We start from the raw sequence: 27,749 nt of genomic DNA on the forward strand, positions 1-27,749 counted from the left end.
TTAATCTCTAGACTTTTCCAGGCAATAACGTATTTAACTTCGGAGGTTCCGATACACACTAAAACAACATGGACGTTGAGGAACTACTGACTTTTCAGGTAAGAAAGACTAGTATCAAAACACGTGTTATGAACTGTCTTTATGCGATTTTAATTTAACATATATCTGTAGATTAATGCCAAGATTTCAAAACAGATTACAATAATGAAACTGCAAAAGAAACTTCAGCACATATACAAAAATCAAGACTCGATTTTCTTGAAAATAAACGTTTCGGCTTCGATTCTAGTAAATGGCAATTATCTCCCTTTATTGTGCTAATGTATTATAACAATCACTTATAGGCCTATTGTTTGTATTGATGTGAATGGAGTTATATATCTAAAAGAATTCGTGTGTCAGTGACTTACTCATATTATTTAAAATATTAAACCTAAAGCACGGGACATGTCTAACTGTGTTTAATTATATTAGTATTCAAAAAATAAAAATAGTCAGAAATGCCCCTACTAGGGGTATTTGGGGCCCTAGTTCTAGCACAGGTGCCTGACTCGTTTTATAAGATAATAACATATATGAGTACATATAAATTATTGATAATTTATATGTACTCTTATATGTTATTATTTTATAAAACGAGTCAGGCACCTGTGGTCCTAGGCTAGCCTGAGTTTCCTCTAGCACTGACACCATATCCTACACCAGCCTAGGCCTTGTTAAATCAAGTATATATAGGCCTATGTCTCATGACTTTTACCACTTAATCACAGGGGCAGTCTTCATTTATTAAAAATTTCCGGGAGTATGAGTAAACCTATCACATTGAATCATACAGCAGAGAAATTATAATTGTAGTTAGTAATTCATAAGATGCATAACTGTCACTGCATTTAGTCTTCTTGAAGCATCAGAGAATAATAGTGACCCCTGAGGCTGATTCTCTCTCCCCTTTAGTAACTCCAACAATATTAGAGGTGAACTGTTAACACGACAGGAAACTTTTGACAGGCTGTCGTAATATCCACCAATGTAATCAGGTGGAATACGGCCTCATATATGTATAGGAGTACCTTTATTAAGTACCTGCTGCAGAATGTAAAGGTATACATACTGTTTACCATTGTACTGTAGTGGGACTGGACTGGGTTGATCATCGGTGCCCAGGTAGCTCAATTGGTAGAGCATCCGGCTGGTGTTCGGAGGTCCCGGGTTCGAACCCCTGTCTGGCCACTACATTTTCTCCTCTCCCCTTACAAGTAACAGTACAATCTATTTGATTTTAGGCCCTGATCTTCGGCAATAGAAGTTTGCATGTCGATGGAAGCAGATTTGTTGCTGATCTCATAGTGATCTGTGAGGTGTTTTCTTTCTCATATATTTGAAATTAAAAATTATGAATTTATGTAACTCGGTCTAGGATTGCGCGCACTAAGTTGGGACTTAGAAGTCCAGGAACACATATAGTATAATATACTCTAATATTAGGTATATTAGTTTACTGAAGATATTTCATAAAGAGACCATATGAGTGGTCAACTAAAACCAGTCAGAAAATATGGTGATTCCGGGCAATAAAACCTTAGAATTTGAACTAGTCAGTAAAAGCAAGTGGTCTTTTTGGTTAAAAACTGAAGTCTTCGACAAATTTTATGCAAGGAATTGCAGTCAAACATGTTGATGTGTAGAAAAAATCATGTTTCTGTTGTAATCATCAGCTGAGAACGTGCTGACCAAGCATGCACTAAAGTTCATTTCACAGAATTATGTATTGTTTGTAAACACATTTGAAAATGAACTAGAAGTTGAATTGTCTGAAGGAATTCATGCAATCAGAGTGCTCAGGGGTGTACGATTCCACTAGCCCGAAAGCCAATTAGGGCTTCAAGGATCTTATATTTTGCCAACAGGTAACAAGGATTGTGTGTTATAAAGATTCAGCATGCAAATAACTTAAGCCATATTTCAAGGTCTTCATTGTGGAATATGAAGTGTGTGATATTACACAAGATCAACAACATACTTTACATCACATGTACACTTCATGTAATTTTTGGTATTTCAAAAGCATAAACTGACTCCGACGATGCATCTATGTAAAGCCCAATACATTAGTGAATCATATCAACTCTGTTAGAAATATTGTATAGCATTTCCATTACATATTGCAGTCAACATGAATTTGGAAATAGTAACTTTGCACTTGTTCCTAACTAGATGTGTAAGCGATTCAGGCACTCTGGGCCTCTTGTTTGCTTGAAAATTTGGTCCATTGCAACACCTGACATATACATGACATGTATGTACTGTAATTTGTTATGAATTCCCATTTCTAGTGTCCGTTATACATACTACCCAAAGTCCTGACACAAGGTTATTCCCAGACAGAATTAAATTTCAGTTGATAATGACTTATATAATTACTTGTCCAATGCTCAATTCACCAAACAAGCCACCTACTGAAAGTGCTTTTCACACCAGAGGGAGTTTATCATTAGCTTGATAAGTAGAATGGGAAGATGATGTCTCGGGGTTTGATTCATGATAGAGGCACACCAATTTATTTATTCTTTATATTTGATTAGCCTAAGAAGCCAGCTACCACAGGGAAGCGGAAGGGCTTTGATGAAGAAAATGGTGACACAGGTACTGGTCGGGAGAGGAAGAGAAGATTTGCAGATGCAGACAGTATAGACACCAGTGTTATGGAAGCAGAAAGGGAGAAGATATTACAGATGATTGAAAATGAACCAGAGGTTTGTCTATAAAAGTTGATGGTATTCCTGGTCAGAAAAAAGGGGCCCAACAATTTTTAGGTCATCTTACCCGAAGTCATTGTGCTTCATCCGTTGTCGTCTGCCATGCCCCATAAGTAAATTTTTCACGTTTGAAACTTCTTCTGAGGTTCCACCAGTGGGATTCAGCTCTAACTTGCCTGAAATGATCCTGAGATGGTCCTGCATGACCTAGTGTTTTTATTTTTTGGGAGGGGGCGAGTAGGGGTGTCCGAAATCCAAGAAGGACGCAATCTTGAAAAACTCATTTTAAACTTCTCCAGTTCCACAGTTGTCATCAAGTAGGAAATTGATGGGGAATTTGAGGAAAGGAAGCTAACATAGTGTTTTTTTGGGTTTTTTTTAATGCTCAGTAATGTCAGTAATCAAAAATGGCCCTATGCCTGGCTAACATACAGTATTGCATAATCTCAATCATTGTCTACTACTTTACAGCTACTGTGTATGCATCCTACAATTATGTCCTAGGTTCTGTCAGATGACCGTTCAGGCCGATGGGCCTTTTGTTGTCAAATCAACAGGGTTTCAGTGATTTCGGCCATCTTTTAACTTCTAGAAAACTTTAAGTAACTGAAAACTGATATTCGGCCAGATGGTACACATTTGTTCCTATTAGTTTTGATTTGTCCTTATGTCCTTCAATTTTTAACTTCTAGAATGCTATAGGCACCCGATATCTGATTTTTGTCTAAAGTATAAGAGGTACAAGTGGGAAGAGTACAAATGACTTTGACCGTTTTTCAAGGTCACAGGAGTCAAACAAGTTTCAACTTCCAGTAAGGTGTATAAACTGCAGAAATGGTTTTCATGTACATAATTTTACCTTTTTTTTCACTTTCCAAGCCTGATGCATTAGATGAAACAAGCTTGAAGAAGATGCTTCTCAATTTTGAAAAGAAAGTTTACAAAAACCAGGAACAGAGAATTAAGTACCCAGATTTACCTGAGAAGTAAGTATGAAACTGTTTTGATAACATTATGAACACATGAGATTCACTATTGTCTGTTTTTGTTCTAAATAGACTTTTAATTATGTATTTACAGAGAAACTCTCCTAGGACTTAACACAAATTTTGCTTAACAGGAAGTTAATTTATTTAAAATCCTTTGATTTGACTCAGGACTCTTCAGCTTCTCTCTACTTATGTAAAGGAAATTTAAGATTAATTTGCTTATAATAAATTTCCTTTTGAAATAATGTATTTTCTTCATCCAATCATTGAAAACACTCACACTTATAAAAAATTCCGAAAGTACTGATTAAATATTGCCTCATTTAAAAAAAAAAAAATCGGTATTTGTATTTTTCAGATTTATGGAATCTGAATTAGAATTAAATGATGTGGTACAAGAAATGCATGTGATTGCGACCATACCAGACCAGTATCACATATTAGTAGATCTCAACACTGTCACATCGTTAATGCAGTTAGTAGCCCATGAAAATACAGGTGAGATAATTGTGTTGTCCTTATAATCAAATTTAATAAAACATGGCAGTTAGTAGCCCATGAAAATACAGGTGAGATAATTGTGTTGTCCTTATAATCAAATTAAATAAAACATTTAATTCCAGTTTATTGATTATAGAAATTCCCTGAGTAATTACCGTAATGGATCGTAGATCTGGCTATCCTCTTAAATATTATATTCCAAGATGGCGGCTGAAAATTCCGGCTGTTTTCAAAGTTCTACAAACATATCTAAGGAAGGTAACAGGGACTCGATAATGGTAACATGAATTAGGTTGACATACCGTGACTTACATGTTGTAAGCACATAATCGTTCATAAAAAGTGCAGATTAAAATTAAAACTCTGAAGTTTTATTGTTTTCAGAATATTAGGATGAATAAAACAAAAACAAAAAAAACAAAAAATTATTCCTAAGTATGAAGTATCGTGTTATTTATATTTCAGACATATCTATAGCAGTAGTGGACCTCATACAAGAACTTACTGATGTTGATACACTCAACGAAAGTGACGAGGGTGCTGCTGCTCTCATTGACTCATTGGTGAGTAACGTATACTCCCTAACTCGATGGTGAGTAACTGATGACTCATTAGTGAGTATAAACCCACCACCCTCCCGACCTCGGCTCAGTGCTGTGTACCTGATTTATTAGCTCACCTGGTCCGAAGGACCAAGGTGAGCTTATGCCATACCGTGGCGTCCGTCGTCCGTCCGTAAACAATTGACTTATTTGACTTCTTCTTCATAACCGCTGATCGGAATTTGAACAAATTTGGTCAGAAGCATCCCTATGTGTAGGGGACTCAAAATTGTACAAATGATGGGGCTGGCCCCCTGGGGGCCTCTGGGGCGGAGCCAAAAGGGGTCATTTGGCGCTATTGATATAAACGACTTCTTCTCTAAAACCAAGCAATGGCTATCACTCATATTTGCCTGGTAGCATCACTATGGGGTGGGGATTCAAAATTGTACAAATGATGGGGCTGACTCCCCAGGGGCCTGAGGGGCGGGGCCAAATGTGGTCAATCTGGCTATATTGATATTAACGACTTCTTCTCTGAAACCGAGCAATGCCTGTCGCTCATATTTGCCTGGTAGCATCACTATGGGGTGGGGATTCAAAATTGTACAAATGATGGGACTGACCCCCCAGGGGCCTGAGGGGCGGGGCCAAATGTGGTCAATCGGGCTATATTCATATAATTGACTTCTCTGGAACCAAACAATGGATATCTCATATTTTACTGGTAGCATCACCTTGGGGTAGGAATTTGAAATTGTACAAATGACAGGGCCGACCCCCTGGGGGCTGAGGGGCGGGGCCAAAAGGGGTCAGTTTTGCAGAATTGATATAAACGACTTCTGCTCTGAAACTAAGCAATGGATATCGCTCATATTTGCCTGGTATCATCCCTATGGGGTGGGGATTCAAAATTGTACAAATGGTGGGGCTGACCCCAAAGGGGCCTGAGGGGCGGGGCCAAAATTGGTCAATTTGTTTAAACAACTTCTTCTCTGAAACTAAGTAATGGATATTACTCACATTTGTATGGTAGCATGGTTATGGGGTGGGGATTCAAAATTGTACAAATGTTGGAGTTGACCCGGGCTGCCAGGGGGCTGAGGGGTGGGGCCAAAAGGGGTCAATTTGGCTAAATTGATTTAAACAACTTATTCTCTGAAACTTAGCAATGGTTTGGCTGGTAGCATCTTATTGGGGTAGGGATTCAAAATTGTATAAAGGAAGGTGCTGACCCCCCAGGGGCAGAGGGCAGGGTCAAAAGGGGTCAATTAGTCTAAACAAGATCTTCTCTGAAACTAAGCAATGGATATCACTCACATTTGTGTGGTAGCATCCCTATGGGGTCGCGCCAAAAGTCAATTTCATTTCATGGATTAATGCACTTTTTGGCATTTTTAGTATTAAAATAAAACCAATGTACATGTACCCATATAAAATGCTTATGATATATATTGACATAGCAATACCAGCGACAAATATACTTAAAACATCATTCTTGTTTCATATCTCATGAAACCAGGTGAGCGATACAGGCCCTCTGGGCCTCTTGTTCATTGAGGAATAACTGCTTGTCTCATTGATGTTTGACTGGTGACTCGTTGATGAGTAACTGCTTGTCTCATTGATGTGTAACTGGTGACTCATTGATGAGTAACTGCTTGTCTCATTGATGTGTAACTGGTGACTCAATGATGTTTGTGGTGACTGGTTGGTGAGTAACTGTCTGTCTCATTGATGTGTAACTGGTGACTCAGTGGTTGTGGTGACTGGTTGGTGAGTAACTGGCTGACTCATTGATGTTTAAGTGGTGACTCATTGATGTGTAACTGGCTGACTCATTGATGTTTGTGGTGACTGGTTGACGTGTAACTGGCTGACTCATTGATGTTTAAGTGGTGACTCATTGATGTGTAACTGGCTGACTCATTGATGTTTGTGGTGACTGGTTGACGTGTAACTGGCTGACTCATTGATGTTTAAGTGGTGACTCATTGATGTGTAACTGGCTGACTCATTGATGTTTAAGTGGTGACTCATTGATGTGTAACTGGCTGACTCATTGATGTTTAAGTGGTGACTCATTGATGTGTAACTGGCTGACTCATTGATGTTTGTGGTGACTGGTTGGTGAGTAACTGTCTGTCTCATTGATGTGTAACTGGTGACTTGTTGATGTTTAAGTGGTGACTCGTTGATGAGTAACTGCCTGTCTCATTGATGTTCAAGTGGTGACTCATTGATGAGGAACTGATGACTTATTGCTTAGTAACTCACTTGAGTATAAAAATTGGAATGTACCTTTATTTAACATAGAAATTATGAAACAGACGGTCTGACCATACTTTTCTTAGGCCCTTACCATTATATGTATATTTTTAGCTGTGATGTGGCATCCATCATGCCCCTGTCCGCTGTCGTTTGTCTGTCATGTTTCAATGTTTCCAATTAATCTACTTAATCTTGATAAGACAGAAGCCCAGATATTGGGTCAGTAACAAGGCCAGATATTGGGTCAGTAACAAGCCCAGATATTGGGCCAGTAGCATACTGGAATGAAGGGCCATCAGCTGCAGTTTGTTCACATGAACAACTTTTACCTACTTTCAAGATCAAATATATTTAATTAAACTCTAACCCAACTTTTTTCAGCTTTACATTCCCCAAAATAACCTCGAATAACTTCAGAGTTGCGTTTGCATTAAAACTTTGAAATTAATTGTTTTTTTAGCTTGAGGCGCAGATTGTTGCATTATTGGTCCAGAATATGGACAGACTGGATGAGAGCATTAAGGAGGAAGCCGACGGAGTACCAAAACCATTAGGAAAGAAACAGATATCCAATTAGGTAAGTAGACAGAGACAAACCATTATAAGGTACACGGGACACAACCATTGGGGTAAGAACAGAGTCACAACACATTAGGTAATAGACAGAACACAACACTTTAGGTAAGTCAGACAGAGTACAAACACTGGGTAAGGTAGACAGAGAAAAAACACTTGGTAAGGTAGACAAAAAATCCCAAAACCTTTTGGGAAAAGGAACAGGTAACAACACTTAGGTAAGTAGACGAGCCCAAAAACACTTGGTAAGTCAGACAGGTCCAAAACACTTGGTAAGGTAGACAGTACCCAAAAAATTTAGAAAGGTAAAGAAACCCCAAACTTGGGTAAGGTAGACGAGTATACAACCTGGGTAAGGTAGAAAGTCACAACACTTAGGTAAGTAGAAGATTTAAAACACATTGGGAAAGGGGAACAGAGTAACAAAAAAATTTAGGTTTTTTAAAGGTAGAAAATACACAACACATTAGGTAAGGTAGACAGAGTACACAACACATTAGGTAAGGTAGACAGAGTACACAACACATTAGGTAAGGTAGACAGAGTACACAACACATTAGGTAAGGTAGACAGAGTACACAACACATTAGGTAAGGTAGACAGAGTACACAAACACATTAGGTAAGGTAGACAGAGTACACAACACATTAGGTAAGGTAGACAGGAGTACACAACACATTAGGTAAGGTAGACAGAGTACACAACACATTAGGTAAGGTAGACAGAGTACACAACACATTAGGTAAGGTAGACAGAGTACACAACACATTAGGTAAGGTAGACAGAGTACACAACACATTAGGTAAGGTAGACAGAGTACACAAACACATTAGGTAAGGTAGACAGGAGTACACAACACATTAGGTAAGGTAGACAGAGTACACAACACATTAGGGTAAGGTTAGACAGAGTACACAACACATTAGGTAAGGTCAGACAGAGTACACAACACATTAGGTAAGGTTAGGCCGAGTAGTACACTAACACATTAGGTAAGGTAGACAGATGTTACACAACACATTGAATTGTAAGCTAGACTAGATTTACACAACACCATTAGGTAAGGTCGACAAGAGTACACAACACATTAGGTACGGTTAGACGGACAGTACACAACACATATAGGTAAGGTAGACAGAGTACAACAAACACAGTTAGGTAAGGTCGGACGAAGTACACAACACCTTTAGGTAAGGTAGGAGCAGAGTGATACTAGTACCAGCATTGAGGTAAGGTCAGACCAGAGTACACAACACAATTTTAGGTAAGGTAGACAGAGTACACAACATCATTAAGGTAAGGTAGACAGAGTACCACAACACATTAGGTAAGTTAGACAGAGTACACAAACCACATTAGGTAAGGTCCAGACGGAGTACACAACACTATTTAGTGGGTAAGGTAGACGAGTACACAACACATTAGGTAAGTAGACAGTACACAACACATTAGGTAAGGTAGACAGGAGTACACAAACACTATTACGGGTAGTAGACATGAGTACCACAACACCAGTTAGGTAAGGTAGACAGTACACAACACATTAGGTTAAGGTAGGACAGAGTACAACAACACATTAGGTAAGGTCCGACAGGAGTACACACACATTAGGTAAGGTAGGACAGAGTACACAAACACAATTAGGTAGGGTAGACAGAGGGTACACAACACATTAGGTAAGGTCAGACAGAGTACACAACACTTAGGTAGAGGGTAGACAGGAGTACACAACACATTAGGTTAGGTAGACAGGAGTACCACAACACAGTAGGTAAAGGGTGCTAGACGGAGTACCACAAACAACATTAGGTAAGGTGAGACAGAGTACACAAACACATTAGGAGGTAGACCAGAGTACACAACACATTAGGTAAGGAATAGACGAGTACACAACACATTAGGTAAGGTAGACAGAGTACACAACACATTAGGTAAGGTAGACAGAGTACACAACACATTAGGTAAGGTAGACGGAGTACACAACACATTAGGTAAGGTAGACAGAGTACAACAACACATTAGGTAAGGTAGACAGAGTACACAACACATTAGGTAAGGTAGACAGAGTACACAACACATTAGGTAAGGTAGACAGAGTACACAACACATTAGGTAAGGTAGACAGAGTACACAACACATTAGGTAAGGTAGACAGAGTACACAACACATTAGGTAAGGTAGACAGTACACAACACATTAGGTAAGTAGACAGAGTACACAACACATTAGGTAGGTAGACAGAGTACACAACACATTAGGTAAGGTAGACAGAGTACACAACACATTAGGTAAGATAGACGGAGTACACAACACATTAGGTAAGGTAGACAGAGTACACAACACATTAGGTAAGGTAGACAGAGTACACAACACATTAGGTAAGGTAGACAGAGTACACAACACATTAGGTAAGGTAGACAGAGTACACAAAACATTAGGTAAGGTAGACAGTACACAACACATTAGGTAAGGTAGACAGAGTACACAACACATTAGGTAAGGTAGACGGAGTACACAACACATTAGGTAAGGTAGACAGAGTACACAACACATTAGGTAAGGTAGACGGAGTACACAACACATTAGGTTAGACAGAGTACACAACACATTAGGTAAGGTAGACAGAGTACACAACACATTAGGTAAGGTAGACCGGAGTACACAACACATTAGGTAAGGTAGACAGAGTACACAACACATTAGGTAAGGTAGACAGAGTTACACAACACATTAGGTAAGGTAGACAGAGTACACAACACATTAGGTAAGTAGACAGAGTAAACAACACATTAGGTAAGGTAGACGGAGTACACAACACATTAGGTAAGGTAGACAGAGTACACAACACATTAGGTAAGTCAGACAGAGTACACAACACATTAGGTAAGGTAGACAGAGTACACAACACATTAGGTAAGGTAGACAGAGTACACAACACAATTAGGTAAGGTAGACAGAGTACACAACACATTAGGTAAGGTAGACAGAGTACACAACACATTAGGTAAGATAGACGGAAGTACACAACACATTAGGTAAGGTAGACAGAGTACAAACACATTAGGTAAGGTAGACAGAGTACACAACCCATTTAGGTAAGTAGACAGAGTACACAACACATTAGGTAAGTAGACAGGAGTACACAACACATTAGGTAAGGTAGACTAGAGTACACAACACATTAGGTAAGGTAGACAGAGTACACAACACATTAGTAAGGTAGACAAATCCAAACACTTGGGAAAGGTAGCCCGAGTACACAACACTTGGTAAGGTACCAGAGTACAACACATGGTAAGGTAGCGGCCAACACATTATTTCAGAGGATTATACACTCTTTAGGCAGTAGACATTAACAAACCAAATTGTAATGTACGCAGATACAAACCTTATGATAATAGACATAGTCAACACTAGAAGGTAGACGCCCAAATTATAAGGTTAAAACAATCACTTGGTAAGGTCATGAAACCAAAAGGTGAGCGAGTACAGCCCTTGGTTGTAGAGGAAAGTAACCTCCATTGTAGGTTAACTGGTACACACCTTAGAAGGTAACAAGACTCCACATTAGTGTAAATGGTGACCAGAGTACTGCAACTCATTGGTGTTGACTGGGACCATTGGAAGGGTAACTGGTACACATTGAATGTTTAACAGGTACTCAAACTTAGGAGTAACAGGACATCATTATGTGTAAGTGGGACTCCGTGACGTGTACTGGATGACTCATTATTTTAAGTGGTACACATTAGGGAAGTAACTGGTACACTACATTGGTTAAGGTGGTACTCACTTAGGTAAGGTGGACGAGACAAAACATTAGTAGGTGAGGTTACACTGGTTAGGTGACGTACACTGACTCATTATGTAATAGAGGTACACACATTAGTGTAGACAGGTACACACACATTGAGTTAAGTGGGGAAACTGGTACGGTAGACTGGCGCCATTAGGTTTAAGACGGTACACATTAGGTAGGTAACGGATGACCCATTAGTTAGGGTGACTGGTGACGTGGTAAGGTGACTCCATTAGTTTAGTGGTGACACATTGATGGTAACGGTACACACATTAGGTTTAACAGGTGACCATTGGTAGGTAACTGCTGACTCAATTGATGGTAATGGTGAACCATTGATGTGTAACAGGACCACTCATTGGAATGGTGGTCAAAACCCTTTGGTAGGTAACAGTCGTCACACATTGGTAGGTAACAGAGTACACATACATGGTTTAAGGGACCTCATTATGAAGGTAACTGCACAACTCATTGAGGTGTCAAGGGTACACATATGAAGGAACAGAGACTTATCACTTGGGTAATCACCAGAGTACACAAAATTGGAAGGTACCCCTTTAGGTTAACAAGATTACAAACACAGGACGTCTGACAACTTTTCTTAGCCCAACCATTAGTAAGGTATATTTTTAGTGTGATGTCAGAAAATCCAACACTTTGGCTGTAGGGGAGTCCCTTTGTCCGAGTACATCAATGGTAAGGTCCAATTAATCTACTAACACTTAGGTAAGTAACAGAGTACACAACATATTAGGTAGTAGACAGAGGCCAAAATGAAAACGATACCACTTAGGTCAAGTAACAGAGACACAACATTAGGTAAGTAGACAATACACAACTTGGAATTAAAAAAGTCACAACCATTTGGTTAACAATACAAACAATTGGTTAGACTACCACACTGGTAAGTAGAAGATACAACATTAGGTAAGGTAGACAAGTACACAACACATTAGGTAAGGTAGACAGAGTACACAACACATTAGGTAAGGTAGACAGAGTACACAACACATTAGGTAAGGTAGACAGAGTACACAACACATTAGGTAAGGTAGACGGAGTACACAACACATTAGGTAAGGTAGACAGAGTACACAACACATTAGGTAAGGTAGACAGAGTACACAACACATTAGGTAAGGTAGACGGAGTACACAACACATTAGGTAAGGTAGACAGAGTACACAACACATTAGGTAAGGTAGACAGAGTACACAACACATTAGGTAAGGTAGACAGAGTACACAACACATTAGGTAAGGTAGACAGAGTACACAACACATTAGGTAAGGTAGACAGAGTACACAACACATTAGGTAAGGTAGACGGAGTACACAACACATTAGGTAAGGTAGACAGAGTACACAACACATTAGGTAAGGTAGACAGAGTACACAACACATTAGGTAAGGTAGACGGAGTACACAACACATTAGGTAAGGTAGACAGAGTACACAACACATTAGGTAAGGTAGACAGAGTACACAACACATTAGGTAAGGTAGACAGAGTACACAACACATTAGGTAAGGTAGACAGAGTACACAACACATTAGGTAAGGTAGACAGGAGTACACAACACATTAGGTAAGGTAGACAGAGTACACAACACATTAGGTAAGGTAGACAGAGTACACAACACATTAGGTAAGGTAGACAGAGTACACAACACATTAGGTAAGGTAGACAGAGTACACAACACATTAGGTAAGGTAGACAGAGTACACAACACATTAGGTAAGGTAGACAGAGTACACAACACATTAGGTAAGGTAGACAGAGTACACAACACATTAGGTAAGGTAGACAGAGTACACAACACATTAGGTAAGGTAGACAGAGTACACAACACATTAGGTAAGGTAGACAGAGTACACAACACATTAGGTAAGGTAGACAGAGTACACAACACATTAGGTAAGGTAGACAGAGTACACAACACATTAGGTAAGGTAGACAGAGTACACAACACATTAGGTAAGGTAGACAGAGTACACAACACATTAGGTAAGGTAGACAGAGTACACAACACATTAGGTAAGGTAGACAGAGTACACAACACATTAGGTAAGGTAGACAGAGTACACAACACATTAGGTAAGGTAGACAGAGTACACAACACATTAGGTAAGGTAGACAGAGTACACAACACATTAGGTAAGGTAGACAGAGTACACAACACATTAGGTAAGGTAGACAGAGTACACAACACATTAGGTAAGGTAGACAGAGTACACAACACATTAGGTAAGGTAGACAGAGTACACAACACATTAGGTAAGGTAGACAGAGTACACAACACATTAGGTAAGGTAGACAGAGTACACAACACATTAGGTAAGGTAGACAGAGTACACAACACATTAGGTAAGGTAGACAGAGTACACAACACATTAGGTAAGGTAGACAGAGTACACAACACATTAGGTAAGGTAGACAGAGTACACAACACATTAGGTAAGGTAGACAGAGTACACAACACATTAGGTAAGGTAGACAGAGTACACAACACATTAGGTAAGGTAGACGAGTACACAACACATTAGGTAAGGTAGACAGAGTACACAACACATTAGGTAAGGTAGACAGAGTACACAACACATTAGGTAAGGTCAGACAGGAGTACACAACACATTAGGTAAGGTAGACAGAGTACACAACACATTAGGTAAGGTAGACAGAGTACACAACACATTAGGTAAGGTAGACAGAGTACACAACACATTAGGTAAGGTAGACAGAGTACACAACACATTAGGTAAGGTAGACAGAGTACACAACACATTAGGTAAGGTAGACAGTACACAACACATTAGGTAAGGTAGACAGAGTACACAACACATTAGGTAAGGTAGACAGAGTACACAACACATTAGGTAAGGTAGACGGAGTACACAACACATTAGGTAAGGTAGACAGAGTACACAACACATTAGGTAAGGTAGACAGAGTACACAACACATTAGGTAAGGTAGACAGAGTACACAACACATTAGGTAAGGTAGACAGAGTACACAACACATTAGGTAAGGTAGACAGAGTACACAACACATTAGGTAAGGTAGACGGAGTACACAACACATTAGGTAAGGTAGACGGAGTACACAACACATTAGGTAAGGTAGACGGAGTACACAACACATTAGGTAAGGTAGACAGAGTACACAACACATTAGGTAAGGTAGACAGAGTACACAACACATTAGGTAAGGTAGACAGGAGTACACAACACATTAGGTAAGGTAGACAGAGTACACAACACATTAGGTAAGGTAGACAGAGTACACAACACATTAGGTAAGGTAGACAGAGTACACAACACATTAGGTAAGGTAGACGGAGTACACAACACATTAGGTAAGGTAGACGGAGTACACAACACATTAGGTAAGGTAGACAGAGTACACAACACATTAGGTAAGGTAGACAGAGTACACAACACATTAGGTAAGGTAGACAGAGTACACAACACATTAGGTAAGGTAGACAGAGTACACAACACATTAGGTAAGGTAGACAGAGTACACAACACATTAGGTAAGGTAGACAGAGTACACAACACATTAGGTAAGGTAGACAGAGTACACAACACATTAGGTAAGGTAGACAGAGTACACAACACATTAGGTAAGGTAGACAGAGTACACAACACATTAGGTAAGGTAGACAGAGTACACAACACATTAGGTAAGGTAGACAGAGTACACAACACATTAGGTAAGGTAGACAGAGTACACAACACATTAGGTAAGGTAGACAGAGTACACAACACATTAGGTAAGGTAGACAGAGTACACAACACATTAGGTAAGGTAGACAGAGTACACAACACATTAGGTAAGTCAGACAGAGTACACAACACATTAGGTAAGGTAGACAGAGTACACAACACATTAGGTAAGGTAGACAGAGTACACAACACATTAGGTAAGGTAGACAGAGTACACAACACATTAGGTAAGGTAGACAGAGTACACAACACATTAGGTAAGGTAGACAGAGTACACAACACATTAGGTAAGGTAGACAGAGTACACAACACATTAGGTAAGGTAGACAGAGTACACAACACATTAGGTAAGGTAGACAGAGTACACAACACATTAGGTAAGGTAGACAGAGTACACAACACATTAGGTAAGGTAGACAGAGTACACAACACATTAGGTAAGGTAGACAGAGTACACAACACATTAGGTAAGGTCAGACAGAGTACACAACACATTAGGTAAGGTAGACAGAGTACACAACACATTAGGTAAGGTAGACAGAGTACACAACACATTAGGTAAGGTAGACAGAGTACACAACACATTAGGTAAGGTAGACAGAGTACACAACACATTAGGTAAGGTAGACAGAGTACACAACACATTAGGTAAGTCAGACAGAGTACACAACACATTAGGTAAGGTAGACAGAGTACACAACACATTAGGTAAGGTAGACAGAGTACACAACACATTAGGTAAGGTAGACAGAGTACACAACACATTAGGTAAGGTAGACAGAGTACACAACACATTAGGTAAGGTAGACAGAGTACACAACACATTAGGTAAGGTAGACAGAGTACACAACACATTAGGTAAGGTAGACAGAGTACACAACACATTAGGTAAGGTAGACAGAGTACACAACACATTAGGTAAGGTAGACAGAGTACACAACACATTAGGTAAGTAGACAGAGTACACAACACATTAGGTAAGGTAGACAGAGTACACAACACATTAGGTAAGGTAGACAGAGTACACAACACATTAGGTAAGGTAGACAGAGTACACAACACATTAGGTAAGGTAGACAGGAGTACACAACACATTAGGTAAGGTAGACAGAGTACACAACACATTAGGTAAGGTAGACAGAGTACACAACACATTAGGTAAGGTAGACAGAGTACACAACACATTAGGTAAGGTAGACAGAGTACACAACACATTAGGTAAGGTAGACAGAGTACACAACACATTAGGTAAGGTAGACAGAGTACACAACACATTAGGTAAGGTAGACAGAGTACACAACACATTAGGTAAGGTAGACAGAGTACACAACACATTAGGTAAGGTAGACAGAGTACACAACACATTAGGTAAGGTAGACAGAGTACACAACACATTAGGTAAGGTAGACAGAGTACACAACACATTAGGTAAGGTAGACAGAGTACACAACACATTAGGTAAGGTAGACAGAGTACACAACACATTAGGTAAGGTAGACAGAGTACACAACACATTAGGTAAGGTAGACAGAGTACACAACACATTAGGTAAGGTAGACGGAGTACACAACACATTAGGTAAGGTAGACAGAGTACACAACACATTAGGTAAGGTAGACAGAGTACACAACACATTAGGTAAGGTAGACAGAGTACACAACACATTAGGTAAGTTAGACAGAGTACACAACACATTAGGTAAGGTAGACAGAGTACACAACACATTAGGTAAGGTAGACAGAGTACACAACACATTAGGTAAGGTAGACAGAGTACACAACACATTAGGTAAGGTAGACGGAGTACACAACACATTAGGTAAGGTAGACAGAGTACACAACACATTAGGTAAGGTAGACAGAGTACACAACACATTAGGTAAGGTAGACAGAGTACACAACACATTAGGTAAGGTAGACAGAGTACACAACACATTAGGTAAGGTAGACAGAGTACACAACACATTAGGTAAGGTAGACAGAGTACACAACACATTAGGTAAGGTAGACAGAGTACACAACACATTAGGTAAGGTAGACGGAGTACACAACACATTAGGTAAGGTAGACAGAGTACACAACACATTAGGTAAGGTAGACAGAGTACACAACACATTAGGTAAGGTAGACAGAGTACACAACACATTAGGTAAGGTAGACGGAGTACACAACACATTAGGTAAGGTAGACAGAGTACACAACACATTAGGTAAGGTAGACAGAGTACACAACACATTAGGTAAGGTAGACAGAGTACACAACACATTAGGTAAGGTAGACAGAGTACACAACACATTAGGTAAGGTAGACAGTACACAACACATTAGGTAAGGTAGACAGAGTACACAACACATTAGGTAAGGTAGACAGAGTACACAACACATTAGGTAAGGTAGACAGTACACACCACATTAGGTAAGGTAGACAGAGTACACAACACATTAGGTAAGGTAGACAGAGTACACAACACATTAGGTAAGGTAGACAGAGTACACAACACATTAGGTAAGGTAGACAGAGTACACAACACATTAGGTAAGGTAGACAGAGTACACAACACATTAGGTAAGTCAGACAGAGTACACAACACATTAGGTAAGGTAGACAGAGTACACAACACATTAGGTAAGGTAGACAGAGTACACAACACATTAGGTAAGGTAGACAGAGTACACAACACATTAGGTAAGGTAGACAGAGTACACAACACATTAGGTAAGGTCAGACAGAGTACACAACACATTAGGTAAGTCAGACAGAGTACACAACACATTAGGTAAGTCAGACAGAGCACACAACACATTAGGTAAGGTAGACAGAGTACACAACACATTAGGTAAGTCAGACAGAGTACACAACACATTAGGTAAGGTAGACGGAGTACACAACACATTAGGTAAGGTAGACAGAGTACACAACACATTAGGTAAGTCAGACAGAGTACACAACACATTAGGTAAGGTAGACAGAGTACACAACACATTAGGTAAGGTAGACAGAGTACACAACACATTAGGTAAGGTAGACAGAGTACACAACACATTAGGTAAGGTAGACAGAGTACACAACACATTAGGTAAGGTCAGACAGAGTACACAACACATTAGGTAAGGTAGACGGAGTACACAACACATTAGGTAAGGTAGACAGAGTACACAACACATTAGGTAAGGTCAGACAGAGTACACAACACATTAGGTAAGGTAGACAGAGTACATAACACATTAGGTAAGGTAGACAGAGTACACAACACATTAGGTAAGGTAGACAGAGTACACAACACATTAGGTAAGGTAGACAGAGTACACAACACATTAGGTAAGGTAGACGGAGTACACAACACATTAGGTAAGTCAGACAGAGTACACAACACATTAGGTAAGGTAGACAGAGTACACAACACATTAGGTAAGGTAGACGGAGTACACAACACATTAGGTAAGGTAGACAGAGTACACAACACATTAGGTAAGGTAGACAGAGTACACAACACATTAGGTAAGTCAGACAGAGTACACAACACATTAGGTAAGTCAGACAGAGTACACAACACATTAGGTAAGGTAGACAAAGTACACAACACCTTGTACATTCTTGGCATACAATTTCACATCCGTAAGACTTTAATTCATGAAATGGTATTTTATTTGTTGCTTTTCATCAAAGGAAAATTTTATTGTTTTATTTTCAGCTATCATAGAAAATATGATGGAGTTTCGCCCACAAATGTCAAGTGACGCTGCCCAGCAAGGACTATTACAATGGCTTCTAAAACGGATAAAGGTATGTACATTTCAGTGTAACAATAAACTTTTAGCTCCCAAGTGATCTTACACTATGGGGCGGTGTCTGTCTATCATCTATCTGTCTTTTGAATGACTTCCTTTCAAAACCCAAAAGGTCTAGAATCAAGATATATGACTGGTAGGTTCCTTGGATTGCTGTTAAACAAGTTTGCAAAGATGAATGTCCTTGACTAAAATTTGAGGTCACTGAGGTCAAAATTGGTAAAATACTTTAACAATGACTTCTGATGAACTGAAAATTATCGCTTAGGGCCAAGCATTATGTACCAAAATATAGAGTCAAAATGTCTGTAGGATGTTATTAATTATGTATTCACTTTGAAATTTGAAGATAGCTCAAACTTTCGGAAGCTGGTAAAAGTGTAATGTATATCACTTTTGGTATAATTAGAGAAAAAAACTTTCGGAAGCTGGTAAAAGTGTAATGTATATCACTTTTGGTATAATTAGAGAAAAAAAATGATACAACTTACAACTTACAGCCTATTCTTGTTTTCAGTTGATCATGATTACTCTTTGTCGGCAATGTAGCATCTGAAAGATTTGATTGTTTAATTGTGATAAACTGTGCATGCATGATATTTCTCTACAGAATTTTTAGTTTCCATGGTTACCAGGTTTCAATATCCATATTCTTGTGGAAAACTTTGTCAAGACAACTCGGACAACTCCTATATAGCTATCAACCGATTTCATTTGAAATACACAGGAATGTTAGGGACTCATAATGTGTACATATGCATGCAGGTTTTTTCCCCACAAATTTAGGTTGCCGTGGTAACCTGTTCTCTAAAAAAACAGGTTTTTGTTGGAAAATCTTCACCAGAGGGGCGGTGGAGGGACGGGGGGGGATGAGTTGGCTCTCTGGACGAGAGTTCTCGTTTAATTGTGATAAACTGTGATGGTGGTACATGTTTATGTTGTTTACAGGCAAAGATGCCATTTGACGCCAACAAACTCTACGCTAGTGAAATCCTTGCCATATTACTACAAAACAGTGAAGGTATGTCAGAGTGGTGTTGCCATATGTTGGAGTAATGGGACAAGATCAGGCTTTACATGGGAATAGCCTTTAGCTGCAATAGTATACCTGTCAACTTTCAGAAACGTCATTGGGAGAAAGCGCAATAACATTTTCAACACTTAAAAATATGCAACTTCAAAAAGATTTTGTACTCTTCTTAGCTACATCAAGAGCTGTCATGATCATGATTCCAGGGTTTCTAGCGCTAAAATTTGGTGCTGTCATAATTGCGTTTACCATCAGATTTAAGTATACTTGTACATCCTGAATAGTTCAAATTTAAATTGCTTTGCTATTTTAACACTGTAAACACTTAAATCTTAGCACAAAACCAAAATTGAACAGATCAACACAATTATGATAAATTGGTGCACCCCCAATACTTAAAAAGTGATAAAATGATTTACAGAAACTGCAATTTTTGTAATCATAACTAAGATTGTTTGTCGGGTTTATCACCCAGTGAACAACCAGGTCATTTTGAGGTGGGGTCTCCTTGTAGTAGTTGGTGACTACCTCACTGAACAATATACGAGAGGTATGTCACATGCCATCCAGAGCAATTAGGGTGAAGTATCTTGCCCAAAGACACAACCACGTCAGCACAGATCAGTCATAATTCAGAGGAATGGTTTCAATGCAAAAACTGGTAAAATGAGATTTAATATCACTGAAATAAATATTATAAAATCATATTTTTGTCAGGTTAATAAAACCTATGTATCAACCTTATCAAAAGGCTATAATTGTATATTCTAAATGTGTACAGTATCTGATAACATAAACTGGACAGGTTTAAGTTTAACTGACTATTCTGTCTTTTTATGTAACGCAGAGTTATCTTCTCTTGTGGGCCGGTATAGATTGTTATGTCATTTGTTCGTGAGAATAATGTTATTGTCATAGTGAGGAAATGACATAATTTTCTTATGCAAACTATTGATGTAAAACTCAGAACCTGCTCACAAGAGCAGATAACTCTGTATTACAACAAGAGTTCTTATTGAAAATCAAATTTCCATTTACTTATGATAGTTATTTTTCTGTTACAGAAAATAGAACAATGCTGGGTGACATAGATGGTATTGATATTCTGCTACAACAGTTAGCGGTAAGTCTTGGTAGTTTTCTTTGTTTTATGAACATCATTCACACTGGAATTCTACTGTAAATTATATACATTCAATGGTGGGTGCCAAGATCCATATGGGATCTCTTGTTACAGTTTATGCTGTTGTTTGGTAATAATTGTTTAGAGAACTGTTACCAAATGATGACAGTGATGGTTCTTACTTTTCACTACGACAGGCATACAAGCGACACGATCCCAGTAACAAAGAAGAAGTTGAGATGATGGAAAACTTCTTCAACTCTTTGTGTTCCTGTCTGATGAAGAATTCCAACAGAGGGCGCTTTCTCAAGGGAGAGGGTCTACAGCTCATGAACCTCATGCTAAGGTACAACTGGAATTACGTAACAATTTTCGTCTGAATTGTTATACACTGACTGATTTCTTACAGCAAGTGGACTTCTTATCTAAAGATTTTCAAAAACATCATTTAGGTATCATCTGAGGAATGAAACTTGACTGCAATATATAATAGGAACAACAGACTTTGGTCAATAATGAAATATTGTTGAAGACTAGATTTGCTTCTCTTTATATCTTTCATATCAGGAATTATACCAAAAGCAGGAAATAACAAGTTTTTGTCATTGTTCCTAATAAATGTGTTATAAGCAAATTTCAGTATTTCATCTTTTTTCCTGAAGTAAGATTTGATTAGTAAACCTAACAATTACCTACCCTTATTTAAATACATTTAATACAATTTGTATTTTTTTTAATGGAATTTTTTCAGAACATGTTTCAAAGAGCAATTCTGTAAGGACATAAAGGTTTTGGTTTCAATTAATTATACAATAATGGCTGTAAATATATACTTTTTGATTATGAGATGATTAAGAATATCCACAATTCACCAAACGAACCTACTCCAATACTGACAGTTATTGGACCACTTTATTAAACCAAAATATTTGATATTCTTCTAAACTCTTTTGACAAATATTTTTTCAGCTTGAATATTTTCTTCAATGATTTTTCCATTGAAAATAATAAAATAATACTCACACTGTTCCATTCTGTAACAGAGAAAAGAAGATGTCTCGGAATTGTGCTGTCAAAGTGTTAAACCATGCCATGACTGGACCGGAAGGGGCAGACAACTGTCAAAAGTTTGTTGACATTCTTGGCCTGAGAACAGTATTTCCTCTGTTCATGAAAGCTCCAAAGAAGGGCCGTGCTGGACCGCAGTCGGAAGAACTTGAAGGTATTGTAATGGTTTACAGTAAAACATAGTTAACATACTAAAACATTTCCTGAAAGTTTTCACCTAAAATCACTTCACGTCTTGGAACAAATGAAAAGCGTGAATAATTCTGTTAGATGAACCAGATGATTTGGTTTGTACATAATATTCAATATGGTCTCTGTCATTCAACTGATGAAGAATGCTGATTTAGCTGAGGAGGTAGATCCAAGGATTATCACACCGGAGTCCCGGGTTCGATTCCTGTCGGACACTCGACAGGAATGTGCTTTTCCCTGTTCTTTCACAAATCACTAAAGGCAAAGTCTGTATATTCTTGTTACATCACATCATCCATTTTCAGCCACACATTTTGTTTTAAGAAGCTAATTATCTTGTTGTCTGTCTGTTTCAGAACACATATCATCAATCATAGCGTCCACATTACGGAATTGTCAGGGACAGCAACGACAGAGGCTGCTTAGTAAATTTACTGAAAATGATCACGAAAAGGTAAAGCATTAACACTTAGGATACAAGACCGGAATTACAAAAATATTTTGTCTTGATTAATAATTTTAGGTAAAACATTAATATTCTAACCCGAAATACAAATTGTAGTTAATAATTGATAATTGTAGTTTATAGCGAGGACCATACCTGTGTAAGACCAAAACAAACAAAACATTTGACCTTACTTTGATGCTTTTGTGGCTTTTTGACAGGTGGAAAGATTACTGGAATTACATTTTAAATACTTGGATAAAGCCAGAGCATGTGATGAACAAATCGAAATGGAGAAGCAGGTAAGTTGGCCGTAAATTCTGTGATCTGGCAGGTAAGTTGGCTGTTACGCCTGTGACCTGGCAGGTAAGTTGGCTGTTACGCCTGTGACCTGGCAGGTAAGTTGGCTGTTACGCCTGTGACCTGGCAGGTAAGTTGGTCGTTAATTCTGTGACCTGGCAGGTAAGTTGGCCGTTAATTATGTGACCTGGCAGGTAAGTTGGCCGTTAGTTCTGTGACCAGGCAGGTAAGTTGGTCGTTAATTCTGTGACCTGGCAGGTAAGTTGGCTGTTACGCCTGTGACCTGGCAGTGAGTATAAAGAATTATCTGAATTCTTTATAAGGGTTTCCAGATGTTCGTACATTTCAGCAAAAGCTTCCATATTTCTGACCATTATTTTGTATGTTCTGTTATCATTGTATACAAGCAATTTGTATGCAATGAATACCTTTGTTTGTTTGGACATTGCTAAGACATTTGATGTTTAAAGTAAAAAATATCAGTTTTATCAATTATGCTATTGGTAGCTTGTTCTTTGTAGAGACTAAAAAGCACCGGAGAGGATATTGATGAGGATTTAGAAGATGAGTTTTATCTGCGGCGGTTGGAAGCTGGATTGTTTACACTACAATTAGTGGACTATATCATGCTGGAAGTTTGTGCATCAGGATCACAGTCTGTAAGTATGGAGAGCTGTGTGTCTGGTTCACAGTCTGTAAGTATGGAGAGCTGTGTGTCTGGTTCACAGTCTGTAAGTATGGAGAGCTGTGTGTCTGGTTCACAGTCTGTAAGTATGGAGAGCTGTGTGTCAGGTTCACAGTCTGTAAGTATGGAGAGCTGTGTCAGGTTCACAGTCTGTAAGTATGGAGAGCTGTGTGTCAGGTTCACAGTCTGTAAGTATGGAGAGCTGTGTGTCTGGTTCACAGTCTGTAAGTATGGAGAGCTGTGTGTCAGGTTCACAGTCTGTAAGTATGGAGAGCTGTGTGTCAGGTTCACAGTCTGTAAGTATGGAGAGCTGTGTGTCTGGTTCACAGTCTGTAAGTATGGAGAGCTGTTTGTCAGGTTCACAGTCTGTAAGTATGGAGAGTTGTGTGTCAGGTTCACAGTCTGTAAGTATGGAGAGCTGTGTGTGTGGTTCACAGTCTGTAAGTATGGAGAGCTGGGTGTCTGGTTCACAGTCTGTAAGTATGGAGAGCTGGGTGTCAGGTTCACAGTCTGTAAGTATGGAGAGCTGGGTGTTGGGTTCACGATAGTCATATTTTGTGAATACAACAGTTATTGAGGGAGTTTTAATTTAAAAATTTTATTTACAAATATACAAATGATATTGGACAAAAATGAAAAAACTTATCTGCTTTCTGCCATATGAGAGAAATATGTGCAAAAATGCAGGAAAGTGAAAAAAGGATTAAGATTACATATAGAACGTGTAGAAGTCATGTTGTTCGGCACCAACTGTATGTTTCTGTTCAACTTTTAATACTGAATGGTGTGTTGTCTTTCAGATAAAGACGAGAGTTATGCAGATCCTGAATATGAGAGGAGGATCCATCAAGTCTATCAAAAGTATCATGCGAGGTAAGTATCTTCCATGCAACAAAGCTGATAGGGCTTAAAAAACTGACTCAATGTCAGTTTCAAAATTGTATCCCCGTCACTGTAAGTACCACGTATGGAGATCCATATCTAGGTCACTGTAAGTGCCACGTAGAATTTTATATCGTCCTGATCCATATCTAGGTCACTGTAATTACCACAGAGAATTTGTATCATACTGATCCATATCTAGGTCACTGTAAGTACTATGTAGATTTTGTATCATCCTGATCCATATCTAGGTCACTATAAGTACCACGTAAAATTTTGTATCATCCTGATCCATATCTGGGTCACTATAAGTACAACATAAAATTTAGTATCGTCCTGGTACATATCTGGGTCACTGTAAGTACCACGTATGGAGATCCATATCTAGGTCACTGTAAGTACCACGTAGAATTTTGTATCGTCCTGATCCATATCTGGGTCACTGTAAGTACCATGTAGAATTTTGTATCATCCTGATCCATATCTGGGTCACTGTAAGTACCACGTAGAATTTTATCTCGTCCTGATCCACATATGGGTCACTGTAATTACCACAGAGAATTTTGTATCATACTGATCCATATCTGGGTCACTGTAAGTACCACGTAGAATTTTCTTTCATCCTGATCCATATCTGGGTCACTGTAAGTACTATGTAGAATAAATTTACATCAGCGATGGCACTAGGCCTGGAGCTCTTCAGTAAGCATGTCACAGACACTGAACTTATATCCATACTTCAGTGTAAATTTTCTGGGATTAATTGGTCAAATTAACGATTACAGAAATATACACTAACAAATGTATTGATAAGTGGTTATGTCTATGTACATTATACTCAAGTAATGCTTTGATATTTCACTCTCCTACCATAAGTTTGAATTGTTCGGAACAACAAAGTTAGTAATTTTGGTCCCATCACAATAGGTGGTCACGTGACCAATTGGTGTTACAGTCTCATAACACATGTTGCATCTTCCATATATTGAGATGAGAGGCATTGTACAACTATATATAGGTGTCATTATAAACAGTCTCTTATCCTTTTCTGCTGGTCTGAGTATTTTTATGCGATCTTCTTAGCTTAGCTCCTACGATAATCTGTCAATTAGGGATGTAGGCACCACTTGTAATAAACGTGTATAATTTTTTTTTTTTTCAGAATATGCTGGTAATATTGGAGAAGCTCAAGACAAAGAGGCTAGAGAAGCAGAACAGAACCGGATTCTACAGCTTGTTGATAAATTCTGATAATTCCTCTGAACTTTAAAATGGCTTTATTATAGGAAGCAATTTCCTTAAATTCCAGTTAAAAGAGGGTCGTCGCACAGAAAAAGACCTAAACTGAGTGCAATGGGCTTTTTTTGAGTCCACCAACAATGGAATACAATGCTGGTTTAATTCTCAATGTCTTCACACTTGTGTGGAGAGGATAAAACAGCTGTTTCTGGGGTGGTCGAATGTTGTAACTACAGCACTGTATTTCTCAGCTGTTTGTAACAGTGAAATCTCCAGAATTCAGGACAGGCTGTTTTAAGACGACGGGAAGCACTTCTGTTTCCGAGATGTCCCTATTGAACTCTTGCATCGAGGATAGCTCAACTGTTACGAAGATGACCGATTCTGTTGGGTTGAGGATGGGGCGGGGTGTTGGGGATATTTTATGTTGTTCTTATTCAAAGATATATAATACAACTGTTTCCGAGATGTCCTATTCATTCGAGTCGGGGAAGGCGCAGAATGTGGGGGATATTTTAAGTAGTTGGTATTTAATGTGGGGAGGGTATATAGGAAGGAGAATACTGTTTCTGTTGATTGGGTAAAGTTTCGGTGGGAATATTGAGATTATTTTAAGCTATTGGATGGCATTCAGAGCAGGACCCATTTCAACAATTGATTCACTTCAGATCATCAATGTGAAGTTTTTCACTTGTAACTTTTGAGAACTTGTTTACACTTTAGCTGTAACTGTAGGGGTAGTGATGGTGGTGCTGTATTTTGGATTAAATATTACAATATCGGTAGTTATATGTCTGTCAAAGAAAGCATATAAAGACCTACACATCTTTTTTTTTGGGGGGGGGGGGGTGTATTACAATGGAACTGTTTTTAGGTAAGAAATATTTAAATTCATATGGGCAGCTAGCTACTGGTTTAATTTTTATTTCGCAAAACGGTTATCTTCAATATATCATGCGACTGTTCTCATGTTGTGAAATATACTGGGAAACATCACTAGTTTATCCTTCACATCGGTGGAAATGTATAAGCTATGTTCGTTGTTTGTTCACCCTGATAAATGTTGATGTAAGATTCCAGTATTAAACATACTGTTACAGAATCAATGCTCCATTATAAATTGTGTATCATGTAATTGCCATGAAGTCTGTTGTCTTACATGAAGAATCCACATGTACATTGTGAGCATAACATTAAAATGCTTTAAACTATATTCTGTGTTTGTGATTATTTATTAGCGCCCCCCTCCCCCTCCCAAACTGGGAACTTTGCCCCTCAGGCCCCAGGGAGCCGAACCCACAATTGATTTCTCTTCATGCCAAGGATGCTTCTGGCCAAATATGGACCAAAACCTTTCATTCCTACACAAGGACTTTTATTTACAAGAATTTGCTTTATTTCCCCCTCGTTCAATTTTGAATCCCCACCACGTACGGATGCTTTCAGTAAAATATGAGTGATGTCCAGTGCATTCTTCTAGAGAAAAGCCAGTTTAATATAGCAATATAGCTGAATTGCCCACTTTTGGTTCCCGCCCCTCAGAGCCCTGGATATCAGCCCCACCATTTGTACAATTTTGAATCGCCACCACCTAGGGATCTTTCCAGTCAAATATGAATGATATCCAGTGCATATAGTTCTAGTGAAGAAGTTGTATAAAGCAATATCGCCAAATTGGCTTTTTTTGGCCCCACCCCTTAGCCTCCCTAGGGGTCAGTCCCACCGTTTGTACAGTTCTCGATCACAACAACCTAGGCATGTATGCTTCTCGTCAAATTTTATAAAATTCTTATCATCGGTTAAAAAAAGTTGTTGACATATGGACAGACGCCAT

General features: G+C 38.7%; 1 protein-coding gene and 1 non-coding gene across 2 annotated transcripts; both read left to right on the plus strand.

The window, feature by feature from the left end:
- Positions 1-21: 21 nt before the first annotated feature.
- On the plus strand, positions 22-27,128 carry LOC117337374 (beta-catenin-like protein 1). The gene is made up of 17 exons (XM_033898342.1): positions 22-98; positions 2,583-2,753; positions 3,636-3,742; positions 4,104-4,243; positions 4,712-4,809; positions 7,520-7,597; positions 10,354-10,369; positions 18,855-18,946; positions 19,900-19,972; positions 21,046-21,104; positions 21,302-21,450; positions 22,148-22,326; positions 22,721-22,818; positions 23,031-23,111; positions 23,631-23,768; positions 24,595-24,667; positions 25,839-27,128. Exons 1-17 carry the CDS (start codon positions 69-71, stop codon positions 25,925-25,927), a joined length of 1,671 nt encoding a protein of 556 aa, XP_033754233.1. The 5' UTR covers positions 22-68; the 3' UTR covers positions 25,928-27,128.
- On the plus strand, positions 1,159-1,230 carry Trnat-ggu. Its single transcript has one exon. It is a non-coding gene; the product is annotated as a tRNA-Thr (tRNA).
- Positions 27,129-27,749: the final 621 nt, after the last annotated feature.

This window comes from Pecten maximus, chromosome 11 (genome assembly GCF_902652985.1).
Source record: "Pecten maximus chromosome 11, xPecMax1.1, whole genome shotgun sequence".
Taxonomy (NCBI): Eukaryota; Metazoa; Mollusca; class Bivalvia; order Pectinida; family Pectinidae; genus Pecten; species Pecten maximus.